The sequence below is a fragment of the Hordeum vulgare genome, chromosome 7H, assembly GCF_904849725.1.
Source record: "Hordeum vulgare subsp. vulgare chromosome 7H, MorexV3_pseudomolecules_assembly, whole genome shotgun sequence".
Classification (NCBI taxonomy): domain Eukaryota; kingdom Viridiplantae; phylum Streptophyta; class Magnoliopsida; order Poales; family Poaceae; genus Hordeum; species Hordeum vulgare.
In genome coordinates, this window is record NC_058524.1 from 607732082 (window position 1) to 607745960 (window position 13879).

General features: G+C 51.2%; 1 protein-coding gene across 1 annotated transcript; it reads right to left on the reverse strand.

Annotated features, from left to right (window-relative positions):
- Positions 1 to 1520: 1520 nt before the first annotated feature.
- Positions 1521 to 8080, reverse strand: LOC123409480 (disease resistance protein RGA5-like). The gene is made up of 3 exons (XM_045102368.1): positions 7218 to 8080; positions 2308 to 4362; positions 1521 to 1572 (listed from the first exon to the last, which is right to left on the reverse strand). The coding sequence occupies exons 1-3, from the start codon at positions 8078 to 8080 to the stop codon at positions 1521 to 1523; spliced, it is 2970 nt and encodes a 989-aa protein (XP_044958303.1).
- Positions 8081 to 13879: the final 5799 nt, after the last annotated feature.

The window sequence follows — 13879 nt, forward strand, 5'->3', positions numbered from 1 at the left end:
TGGGCGCCAACTGTCGTGGGTATAAGTCTGACAGTAGATGTGTAGGGTACAAAAGGATGGGCAGAGCCTTAGCTACGGCGAGGTTGTATGAGTTCAGGCCCCTCTACGGTGGAGGTAAAATCCCTACGTCTCAGTGCTCTTGGGAGCTTGATGTCGAGTGGAATATGGATTACAGTGAAATGCTAACCCCTGCACCAGTAGGGAAGGGCGGCTTATATAGAGTGTGCTTCCCTTCACAACGGTTCGGTGCACAGGGGTGGTGTAGTGGCGATTAAATGCCTACGTTACAGGTAACGCATGCCTTAAATGCTAATAATGGTACATGAAAACGTATGACCGTTGCCCTCCAGAGGGGTTACGATGTACAGAGTGGAATCCAGTCGGTAAGTTTGATACGTTCCGAATGCTCATCTGCGACTGGATGATGGAGGAGTCATCACCGACTGGATGATGGGAAGTCCTTAATTCAGTCGGAACTGACTAAGGGCCTTGTCCCTTATGAAGGGTAGTCCTTGGGTAGGACCTATAAGGCATGCCTATGACCCTATCCTGGGACTATAACCCTTGGGTAGGACCTATAAGGCATGCCTATGCCCGAAGCGACTGGATCGCCGCGGCGGCTTATTTGCCCAACACTCTCCCCCTAAGACGCGGCTCAGAGGAGCCCATCATTCTTGATGCCGGCGTGCGCCAGCAATGCCTGCTCCGTCGCCGGCCCCTTCCGCAGCTGAGGGCAATCCCTCTTGAAGTGGCCGCGCTTGCCACACTTGTAGCAGCGCCCGCGTCGGTTCCCGCTGTTGCCCGACACCACGCTTCGCCCGTCGTCGTCGTCCCGAGCTCCGCCATGGTCGAGACGTCACAAAATTGCTCAATTCCGACCACCGCCGCGTACAGGCGATCGCACGACGTCAAGCAATTTCTTCACCAAAACAGCGTCGTCCTGGGTTGATCCGAGCCCCGCGAAACGCGCCGCCATCCCGCTGATCTTCCCTGCAAACGCATCTAGCATTTCGCCGCCGTCCATCTGCAGCCGCTCGAAGTCGCCCCGCAACATGGCCTTCCGCGCCGCCCTGACGCGATCAGCCCCGATGAACCGGGCCTTGAGGCTGCTCCATATCTCCGCCGCCATCTTCTTCGCAGCCACATGCAGCAGCAGATCGTCGACGAGCGCCCGCAGCAGGTAAGCCCGCGCCGGCTTATCCTTCTTGGCGATCACCGCCGACACCGCGTCCTCCGGTGGCACCACTGCCTCCCACAGCGCGGCGGCATCCATATCGGCTTCCACCTTGATCGCCCAGGTAGTGTAATTCTTCCCCGTGACCACATGTACCGGCTTCAACACCAAGCCACCCGAGCCGCCGACTTACGGGGTGAGAGCCATGGCCGGCGATCTCCCTCACAAACCTCCCTCTGATACCAATTGTTGGTATCTAGCCTAACCACCGGAGCACGACGATCATCGGAGACAACAAATAAATGAGAGAAAGGCAACACACGAGATTTTCACGTGCACGAACACCTTACCGCACGAACGACTCATATGTATTTCCGGCGAGCTCGAACTCCACCACACTGGTACAACGACCAACACACGGGTTTTATACTCAAGCATACGCTGGACACGATCCCCATGCCCCTCTCTGCTCGTGCCCACGACCTGGCTCGCTCTGGCCGTGTCCTCCGCACGCGCCCGCAACGCGCGCGACACACCGAGCCCTCCCGATCGCCACGCTCCCCTTGGACCTGGTCTCTAACAGACACACACACATGCACGGTGTTTTCCTGCACGAGCACCCCGTGGACCACACACACGCACACATATACTCACACTCGCGGACCCGATGCGCCCGTCAGGTCCAGCGCGCGCCCATACACGCGCCCCACGCGACCGGATCGCCGCCGCAGCTTATTTGCCCAACACTCTTTAGATTTAAGCCCAGGCCGCCATGTGCCGTTTTTGGAATCTCCAAACTACGTAAAATTCTCTGTGATTATCATAATAAAGTTTGGATGTGTCTCTAAAAAATCAGTTAGGATGAACTACTTGTCTTCAGTGAGCAGTTGAAATGAATAGTAGATGCAGATGCGGGTGGTTATAAAGCTTTAATTTTCTAAAGAAAAATAGCACGAGCTGAAATTAAAATATACCTCGAACATATGATCGGGAAGAGGACCCAGCAGATCCTGGAATCCTGATTACAACCAACATTTAGCTCCGTTAGAACATCAGAATAAAGCCATGTTAATTGAAAAATCTACGTCGAAGTACAGATATATTTTCTAATTTTACAAGAACAGTGGAAGTACCTTTTGTCAGATGGTCTCTTCAATTCCTTATCGTATTCATCTCTTTCTTCCTCCACAATCTCATCTCGTTCTTCCTCACGAATCTCACATGTCTGTTGTTTGAGATTTCTACTTTTGCCACCACTGGAATTATAAGCCACATATTGTTTCATGATTCTAGGATTGCTCTCATGATTACTAATCAAGGCATACTCTCGACCAGCAGTTCTACCCCTAAATTTCACAGAGATTTCTCTGAGGCTTGGCATATGCTCGATGCTGATAATACCATGTTCGTATTGGTCCATCTGGGGGATGGCATTGAAAACTAATTTCAGCTTCAATAGATTAGGCATTGCGTCTTCCTCAAATTTTAGCCAAGCTATACCGCTCGTGAACCTCAACTTGAAGTGCTTGAGAACTGAAAAACACACCCTGCCAAAGATGATCTTGTCATCAGGCATTCTCTCCACATGCAACGACAGAGCAGTAAGGGCAGGCAATCTGCTGATATTATAAACACAACCCATCTCAAGTTCCATCACTGCAATTTTTAAAATGCATAAGTTGGCCAGTTTTCCAACCCACACAGGAATTCGCGAAAATATGATGCAGGTGCGCGACGAGAATTCAAATCTCTCGAGATGGGGTGGAGGTATCAAGCCATCTGGCCAGGAGATGATTACATCTGAAGCGGCAACAACCACACCATTTTTAACTGAGGAGCCATGAGCTACTACTACAGATTTTAGGTCGACATGCTCTCCGCCTCCAATTATATACCCCAGAGTTTCCATACTTTTCTCAAGATCATGGACAATAGGTGTAGAAGGAATGGTAAGATGAAGATCCTGCAGGTAGTTCAGATTACCACGTCTTGCGAGAGCCAGACTAACAGACCTCGTTTTGCCAGAACAATCCAGCAGGTTTACAGGAACTGGAACGTTGAGGTGCAAATTCAGCAGGTGTGGGAAATGGATATCCCATGGTACAAAAGCAATTATCGCATCCGCAATATCCAGTGTTTCCAAATATCGCAACCCATGCTTTGGTAGCATTATGGGGCGACAACATGCAATCTTCAAATATCTCAGTTGAAACAGTTCTGAAATCCCATTGAGTTCTACCGTCTCATAAGTGCTACCATGGAAGGATAGTTGAAGGTTTAGAACGCGAAGAAGCTTGAACTCTCTGATACAAGGCATACAGTCAGATAATCCAAAATAAACAAGTGACCGAACTTGAGATTTCCTGATGTTTATGGGTGTCCTGGCATATCTTGCATCACCAGAAAAGAGAGATAATCGACGGACCTTATGAGAAAGTAACACGTTCTTTTGACTGTAGTCTATTGCCACAATGAAGTTCTCCTCTGCAGACTTGCATGCAATAAGATCATATACCACATCATGAACTGCACAGGACAAGACCTCATTGTTGTAGTTGATACATATAGGATTGATTAATCTTCTGCAAATAAGTTGATCGAGATAGTGCTGTGCAACTTTCACCATGTCTTTCCCTTCTGTTGTAATGATAAATCCTTCTGCCACCCATAGCTTCACCAAATCATCATTGCAGAATGTATATCCCAGTGGATACATAATAAGATATAGCAAGCATGTCTTCAAATACTTAGGAAGATTATTGAAGCTAAGATTTAGTGATTGTCTCATTCTTTCTGATGCCGAGAAACAAGAGCTTAATGACTGATGGATGTACTTCAATAGATTAGTTGACAAGGCAGGCTGGCTTGCTAAAAGACTAGCTATGTTGATTATGGCAAAAGGCAAGCCATCACATAATTCAATAATTTCATTTAAAACTTCTTTGAAGTGCTCAGGGCAATCACTTTGAGACCCAAAAACTCTATTATAGAAAATCTTTCTGGAGTGGTCATCATCCAGGCGTTTCATCTCAAAAACATACTCTGACTGATAACAGCAACATGTTAATGCAACATCTTCGACTTGTGTAGTTGCTATTATTCTGCTGCCTTGATTACTCTTCGGAAAAGAATGATTAATAATATCCCATACTGATGCAGCCCATACATCATCAATGATAATTAAATACCTGCAAATAAATAGTTTAACTCAATATGGTTTAAATAACATTTTTCTTAAAAGGAGGATGTGGTTCAAATAACAAGACGTCGCTCCCGTGGGCGACGGGGAGGGCTCACCAGCCGCCACCTCCAGCAGCCTCCTCTCCCTCCCTCCTTCCTCGCCGCTGCCTAAGGACGTGGCCGGGCAAACCCTGGCCGGCACCGCCGATCCGGTCGGCGTAGGCGGCGGCGGGGATTTCCCTTCTCCTCGTTTGATGTCGTGCTGCGCGGCACGGTGGCTTCGGTGACGATACCATGCAGATCCAAGGCACGGCGGCGCAACAGCTCCCGGCGGCGGTGCGTCGCGGTGTGGATGGAGATTGGCTGGGCGCGGTGTGCCGGTCGGCTGGACGTGGCTAGAAGATGAAGGTCGAGCTAGGCGTGGCCGATGGCGGTGGCAGCGGCGGCGTTCAGTCCCGATCCGGTCTTGGCGGTGGCTGCGGCGATGGCTAATCCGGATCCGAACATGGTGGTGGCGGCGTCCCCTCCGCCGGGGATGACGGGCCAGGTGGTGGGTCTTTGTGGCGGCACCGGTGACGGCGGATCTTGGGATCCCGTGACCGGGCTCATCGCAGGATTCGGTACTGGCTGCGAGTCGGGGAGACATAGTTGCCGGTGAAAACCGAGCCGACGACGAACGATGGCGGCGTTCTGCACCGTTACCTTGATGAAGACATCGTCCTGTAACTACTATCGATCCACTCGTGCTGCTCCAGGGGAAACCCTAGGATCTGGTTTTCTAGATCGGACGATGGTGGCATTGCGACGTCGTTTCTCTCTAGGGAGCATCATTTGTGGAGCAGCGCTGGAAGACAGAGGCAGGAGGTGGAGAGTCTTCGTCCTGCACGGAGCTTCGATGGTGATGTCAGGTCATGCCTGGCCGACAGATGCTACGCTTTGTCATGCCTGTTCGGCAGGTGCTACGCATGACAGATCTTACAGAGTCTTCGCATCTCGATGGATGAGCGCAGGGAGGTCGATCCACTCGTGCTGCTCCAGGGGAAACCCTAGGATCTGGTTTCCAGATCAGACGATGGCGGCATTGCGGTGTCGTTCCTCTATATGGAGCATCATTTGTCGAGAAGCGCTGGAAGACAGAGGCAGGAGGCGGAGCGTCTTCGTCCTACACGAAGCTTCGGTGGTGATGTCAGGTCATGCCTGGCCGACAGGTGCTACGCTTTGTCATGCATGTTCGGTAGGTGCTACGCACGACAGATCTTACAGAATCTTCACGTCTGGATGAATCAGCGTAGGAAGGTGGCACCGTTGAGCGCCGTGGTGGCTTCGACGGATGGCCGGACTGGCATGGATGATGCGGATTTCTCTCCTGAAGATGGGAGATGGGTCAGCGGTTCGATGATGATGGCGGCTTCTAAAACATGTGCGTGTGGTGTACGCTTTAGGTCTGCTGCATCCGCTGTTAGTTCCGATATGTTATGTGAATGGATCAGCGACGACACCGGTTTTAGATATTGGGAGTGAGAGCACTGCACATTATCGCATTTTGTAGGTGTGACTGGGACCTTGTAGGGGGACTAATCCCGCATCTTGTTGATGGGGTGTCTCTATTCTACAGTATGCTATGACACTATTCTTTTTATGGAGCATGATCTTAACAAAGACGGAAATATGAGACTCATCTTATGCTTATTTGAGCAGCTATCTGGGCTGAAGATTAATTTAAATAAAAGTGAATTGTTTTGTTTTGGACAGGCCAAAACTGAACAACACACTTATAATCAATTGTTTGGTTGTGCAAGTGGGAATTTACCTTTCACGTATTTAGGGATTCTTATTCATCACCGAAAATTATCAAATAAGGAATAAAAATGCATCGACAATCGATTTGAAAAAAATTAAGCTGCTGGAAAGGCAAGCTTTTATCCTATGAAGGATGGTTGGTACTTGTTAATTCAGTATTATCAAGCATGCCTATGTTTTTCTTGTCCTTTTTCGAAGTACCTGCCGGGGTGCGAAAAAGGTTGGATTTCTATCGATCTCGGTTTTTCTGGCAGAGTGATGAGGTCAGGACCAAGTATAGGCTCACTAGATGGGACTTCATTTGTAGACCTAAAGAGCAAGCGGGTTTAGGGATCGAAAATTTAGAGACCAAAAATAGATGTCTACTCAGTAAATGGTTGTTTAGACTATCTATGAAAACAGAAGGTATGTGGATACAGATTCTGACGAACAAGTACCTACAAAACAAGACCTTAGCTCAAGTTACAGGGGTTGATGTTCAAACTGCTAAACTTATTCGAGTAGGATCATGTGCACTATTTTGGGCTGCATGGAATTGCAGAAATGACTTAGTGTTTAACAGACAACGCGATATTCCCTTTTTGCAGGTTACCTTCAGGGCTACTGCCTTGATCTGCACGTGGCCATTACTCCCTCCTATGGAAGTCAGGGAGCCTTTGGTTACTAGGTGTGTCCGATGAGAGATGGTAGCTCAGGGTATCTTCAACCGGTTTTGGATGGCGAGATATTAATAGGATAGGTGTTTAGTCATCTAGGCCTATTATCATCTCCGGTTGTGGCGCGACAGACGCCTTCTATCTTTTTATTTACTCTTTGCTAGACCTTGATGTACTTTGTTTAGACCTGGTTTTGATTTTAATATATGGTTGCATGCATCTCTCGATGAGGCCGGGGCTATGCCTCCTTTTCTAAAAAAAAGGTGTGACTGGGCCTTCGGGTGGCTTGATGTATGTTCTTATCAGACCTTTGTTGAATAAGTAATAAAGATGGATGTATGCATCGATTGATGTAGATGTCGGGGGTCTTAACCTCCTTTTCCAAAAAAAAAGACAAACAAAAGTACCTTTTATCTTGGAGAAATTCTTTGATCTTATCAATGAGGTCAACTTCCTTACAGTCTCGTGAGGGATCCTTCCGCTGGAGTTGCAACAACATGTCATGGAAAACTCTTCTCATATCAGGTTTCTTGGACACCCGAACGAAAGCCCGACAACTGTAATTCTTACCAATTTTTTTGTACAACACTTTCGCGAGTGTGGTTTTACCAAGACAAGTCGATCCAAGAACACATACCACCTTGAGTTGCTGGTCCCTGTCGTTAGCCACTGAGTTGATAAATTCATTCATCCGGCCATCGATTACTATGTCTTCACTCTCTTCATATGTAGTTGGAAGATGCATAGGGCCAAGGGGTGCACAGCTATGCCTCAAGGTGCTGCAATAATGGAGAAAGTACCTCTGGTGGCGTTCAATCGTCTCCTGGATATACATCCTGAATTCTGACAGCATTTCTTCAATAATAACCTGAGTCTTGGGAGCCTTGACATGTCTGGACATATTGTGTATGGACCTGGTGATCTTGATGTTGTTGGGAACAAGAGACGGATCTTCAGGCTGCCCAAATATTAAGCCGTCGATGTAATCCTCCATGTCATAGGACAGGTCACGCACCTCATTCATCCAGCACTTGGCTCTCAGGGGAGGGTCCGTCAGCTCTGTCAGGTCATCTAGGTAGGAGCTTATCTTCTTAACGTCGTCTCTCAGGAGGCGCATCCCGTCCACGACATTCTTGGATGAACATCCATGAGGAGGAGCTAGCAGGAGCATGTCCAGCTTCCCAACAAGGGGTCTCATGGCGCCCAGTGAAGCACTGATAAGCCCATCTGTTTCCCTGACTCCGCCTCTGTCTCTATCTTGAGCTGTCATAACATCTAAACACAAGCAAACAAACAAAAGTACAATCAACTAACAAACAAAAGTATCCTGCATAGTACTCCTTGTATACCTAAATACTTGTTGTTGAGGAGCACCAATACAAATACTCCCAACTATAAGTATTATGAGGAAAGTGAGCCTAGATCACTTGGCTAATGGAGTGAATGTACAACCCAGCCACGGGCACGAATTTGGGTCCTACAGAGGGAGTATTCTAGAAAGCCAACTATCCACCAACGGATTAATCGTGAACAAGCCAAGATCGAAGAAGCACCGAGGACAAATTGTCAAGAAAGGGAGAGACTGTTAGGAATAATCTCAATCTAACTAGTTCGAGGCAAGTGCTAATTAGTTGCATTAGTTTGAATTTAGATACGGAATAATTCTAGGTATCATAGTCCAGCTACAGGTAGAGTTAAATGCACAGAACCACTATTTTCGTGTCACGGTTAGCGAAAAACACTGAGGGTAGATGCCCAGCGCTTTAGTGACATCCCTAATCTGGCAGAAAAACAAGAGGTACGTACACATTGTCTTGTTGTTCGGCTTCCTCCTCATTCTCCTTTTCCTCTCCCTCCTCTTCTCTTCTCTTCTCTTCTCTTCTCTTTGAGGCATTTCATCAGACACCTGGCATGCACCACCTCTCTTGCTGTTGCCCATGTTCATGTTGGCGCAGTGGGGAGACCAGGGAGCGGTGGCGCGCTCTGCGCTCGCGCCCTACCCCGCGCACCTCGTTGCACAGCTCTTCGTCGAGATTGCTACTTCCACTGCCGCGCCTCCGCTCCTAGCTGCCACTGCGGTTGCGCACCTACCCCGCGTCGAGATGCCCTATCCGAGCTGCACGCAGCATGCCATGCTGGGTGCCATCGACGAGCTGCTGCACGCACCATGCCATGCTGGGTGCCATCGCCGAGCTGCTGCACGCTGGCGTTGGGTGTGTCCCGGCTCTGACGAACATGATGTCACCAAACGCAAAGTGGTGGTTTTTCGTAAGACCTGATACAGAAATGATGGCTCCGTGCATGTAACTCCTATATGTGTAGTACTCAGCCGTGTCCTAGTAGATTTTGCCTTTGGTTGTGTCCTTGTAGCTTTTGGGGTCCTAGGTTATCAGTTTTTTGTGTGTGTGCTCTTGATGTGATTGATCCTGAGGGTGAATTTCAATAATTGGTATCTAGAGCAAGCTAGGTCTGTAGCTTTCATTTTGAAGTTGCACTTCCCCGGGTTGGTGACCTATACTAGCGGCTCGATGTAGGCAATGAAGTCGCTGGGTGATGTAGCGACAAGAAGAATCAGGGCGATCATCGTTTGATGAGCGAATGGAGGAAGACGACGGATTGTCGTCGGAAAGATGGTGAAACGTGATCGTTCATTGATGTTGTTGTGCCAAGGTGCGGTGTCAAAAAAGTCATCAAGATCATTGTTTGTGAAAATTTGATTTTTTTTCAAGGAGTCGTGCGAGTTACCACGTTCGGTCAGCGTCAGGTTTGTGAGTCGTTATTGTTGTGTCCATGCTCATCTTTGTGAGGATCCGTTGAAGATAAAGTGCGTTCAAGACATCTGTGTGTCTCGACGGGAGGATGAAATCAAGTATGTGGATTCTTTAAACCTGTGAAGATGAGTGTTCAATGAGATCATGTCCCTACATGAGGCTGGAATGCATGTAGTGCACAGGATGGTGCGATCTGCAAGGAGCCAACATGTGTGGATGGTGAAGTTCATGGTGGTGTATTCCACAAGGTTTATAGCGAGGTTGGGTAGTCCAAAGACATATGTAAGGCGATCCATAAATTCGCCCAGTCAAAATTAAAGGGAAGATTGTTGGAAATAATCTAGCCAACAATTTGATTTGTCATGGTGCGAGCGGATGACTCAACAAGGAATGAATCGTCAACAAGCCAAGATTCAAAAACAAAATGAGTAGAGAGAAATTCTTAGGAATAATCTTGATCCGATTAGCTTTAGGCAAAGGCGGCTGCTACGAATCAGCCGGATGGTTTCTCTAGAAAATCATCCGCCTAGCCAGCCGTTCGATTAGGTGCATCTGGCCAGTTTGATCAGTGCAAGTCAACCCTTATGTCCTCCTCCTGTCGTCTTGCATCCACAGGTACCCTAGCTGTTGGAACACCCACCACTCCAGCAACGACGGTGATGCGAAAGGAAACCAGTGAGTGCAGCATCGACACACCGTCATCACACCCACGTCGAGGAGCGCACGCAGCTCCCAAAGCTGTCAGCGACCTCTGCGTCGAAGCACCACGAGCCACCACGGCTGCTCCATGGCAACAATGGGTGTGTCGCCGCCGCCGCGTGAAGCTTCATTGCAGCTCTAGCAAGAGCTTCAACAACCGCTCTGGCGTTCCATTGCAACTCCTGTGTTGTTTCACTATAGCTCCGGTGCTACTTCATTGAAATCTGGGCGGAGCTTCAATGACCCGCGCATGCTTCATTACAGCTCCGGTGGCCCCCGAAGATGCTTCATGGCAACGCGGACATGCCCCTCTGCCTCAGCTACTACTGCAGCTCCGCGAGCATCACATCACGGATACCTGACAGCGTCGCATCCCATCCGGCATACAACACGGTGGATGCTGCACACAGGAGTACCTTGAGTGTGTTCCTCCCTAGTTCATTCTGCTTCTTTCTTTAATCTTTCTAGCTAATCTAATCATATCCAGGTGAGTGCTTTCGTGTCCATCCCGCTTGTGTTGTTCGGTGCAGGACAACACACACCACTCTTTATCTCTCCAATCTTATCTTCTGAGCCGGCCTCATCCTCGCCTCTCACCACGCCGTCTTCTTCTCCCCACACTCCTGATTCCCTTTCTTTCTCTCTGTCCATAGGGAAACTGCTTCAAGGCCCCTTCGCATGCCGCCCCACAGGTGTGGAGGCAACAAACCTCTTTCTTCTTCTTCCCATCTTCCTTCCGCTATGAGCAGGGGCACGCAGTGAGCCTCGCGTGAGGCGCACTATGCGTGGACCGCCGCTGCGGCGGCCGAGACGTTGCTCCGACGGGCGGGTGTGGTGACGGCAGATGCTACGACGGCGACCACGGCGACCAGGACTCCTTTTTTTGCATTCGTTCTTCATTCCATCTGCATCTCTATTTTTTCTTACCGAAGGTATGCAGCCGAGCCAATTGAGTCAAAGCAGGAGGCTATTTTGCCTCGTGGTCGTCGACGGACGTGACCCACGCGACCGGCTCGGCCACGCGAGCACCTCGACGGGCGCCGACGCGGCCACCTGCCGTCCATTGGCGAACACCCGCCACACCCTGCGCACGCGCCACGGCGGCTCACCCTTTGGATCCTTGTCTATGCATGCCTCGGACTCGTCGCCTCAGTCGCCGACGCCCCCGTCCTCTGCTGCGACCAGTGCCCCCGTCCCTCCCCTCGCTCACGTGGGCCGCAACGAACGCCCGTCGCGACATGGCGACGCTCCTGCCCGCGGCGGCGGCAAGCGAGGCGCACGCCCGATGTAGACGCGCGGTGGTGAGCGAGTCCAATAAGAGATAAGGGTTGCTGGCATATTTTCTAACAATTGCAAGGGGTTTTACGCAAACATGAAACGTTTTTCTAGAGTGCCACTTAACCAGGGACTGCGGGTTGAACGTCTAAAATCTCGAGGGCTTTTTTTGCAAAACTACCTCGACGACGTACGAAGCACTAACTGCTTTATTATTAAAAAAATTGGGGAGATATTAGATACCTAGTTGATTTTACGTGTCATAGTCCATATATATGTAGGACTCAGCCGTGTCATTGTCGATATGGAACAAGGGGATTAGAGCTGATCCGCTGCCGTCCGCCAAGGTAAGGGACTCCGATGATTACATTTTGGCAGACAGGTATCTGGGAGAGGAGGAATCAGTTGCAGTGGCAGGTCGGATGGTGATCGACATTTCCTTCTCACCCCTGGGGGAGATCCAATCGCCACAGGATCAACCTCTTAGCGGCTTACCAGAGGAGTTCATTGATCTTACCTCAACGACGATGGCCCTGCAAGGTACAGGGGATCACCGGCGTTTCGGAGGCCGGTTTTGAGTCCTAGCCGGTGCTGATGACGATGAAGGAGTTGATGAAGATCGGGATGACTTGGCTTCAGAGATCGTCCAAACTCTGGTCGACGACAGATGTGATCCTTCTGTCGCACAACGGAGACATCAAGGGGATCGATGATCGAGCAACAACTCGGAGGAAGGTGCCGACGAAAATCAAGCCATGGAAAGGGCCGATTTCTAAGGTATGTTTTCCTGGCATAACTTTGCCGGATTTCATTCCAAGCTCTTGGACATTAGTGACAAAGAAAAAGAGGTGGCGGCTGGAAGTACCACAGCCGCCGGCACCGGCACCGGTTACCTCGATCCGCGTTGCAAGTCTGGATGGTTTGAAAAAATTGCTAGGTCAGGATGGGCAGAGAGCAAATATGTAACGATTGGGCTCTAAGATAACTATCAACGGAATGATGGTATTTTTTTTGCTTCTGCTACCCAACGTCAATGATGTGAGGTCGCGTGGTCAAATTCTAGTACAGCCAAATACTTCCTCCGTCCAAAAATACTTATCATAAGAATGAATTAATCGGCCACAGTTAGTAACTGAAACCTGAACACCGGCACGCGATTTCAAACTTGTGAAGGGAGCCTGGCTCGAGCGCAGTTCCTCCTCGCTTGCCGGCGCGGCTCCGGCGGTGGCCACGGCAGGGAGCGGCGGGCCTACCCTCTGCTTCTCACGCTCGTCGACTTCGTGGGCTCATTGGGTGGAGGAGGAGGAGAGGGGATCTGGTGGAGCTCCCGGTCTTGCTGGCACCGCGGTGTTCTGAGCGGCGGCCCGCCCTGCCCGGCGATGGGGGAAATCGGCGGCGGCACATCGGAGCGGCCTGTCTGCCCGGCGGTCGCCTTGCCCTCAGGACAGCGTGCCTCGCCCCTCTCCCGCCGTGGCCCGACCCGCCACGCAGCCCAGGCTATCCCCCGTGGTGGCGCCCGGTTCCCGGGCCGGCGGTGTGCTGCGGGTGGACGGCCCGCCGTGCCAGACCGCGTCGGCGGCGTGCGTGCCATGGTCCGGTCCTGCGAGGTATGCGCGGATGCGGGGCTTGGACCCTAGCGCTACGAAGGGGGCGGCTGCCGACTGGACAGGTCGTCGCCCTAGTGGGTCGCTTGGTGCTGGGCTGGGTACTTTCTCAGCCCATGAAGTGGCGGAGGCCATTCAACGGGCGCAGCTGGCGGTGGGCTCAGCCAACCGTGACTGGGGCCTGGCCCATGAGGACCCTACCAGGTGGATTTGGATCCACCGTGGAGGTCCCGGCCCGTGGGCCGGATGGCCTGCCACGCGTGATGAGGTGAGGCGACGAGGTAGGTTTGCCTCGTCCGTCTCCCATTCGCAGATAGCGCCGCCGGCTCCTCGTCCGCTCGAGCTCTCGTCCCGTCGCCCCGATTCCCTCCCTGCCACCTCCGTGTCCCCGCCACCGCGTTGATGAATCGTGTCGCCGGGGACGGGCTGGCACGCCCGAAACGCCCCCTGCCATCAGGGTCCGCCCCTCGTCATGCGGCCGACAGCTCCTCCTCCCGTCCTGCTGCTGGTGTTGCCGGTGCACGACCCCGCTCCAGCCGGGGCGAGGCTCTACGCCCGGCGCGGTCCCCGGAATACTACCCGAGCACCTCGCTTCGCTGCCCCCTCCTCCCCGTCACCCGGCCAGCGATCCTCGTCTCATGCTCCTAGGTTCGCCAGGTGATGCTCGTCGTCGGGAGGCCGAACGACTGCGGCAGGCCGACGTTGACAGGGAGGGCGCGC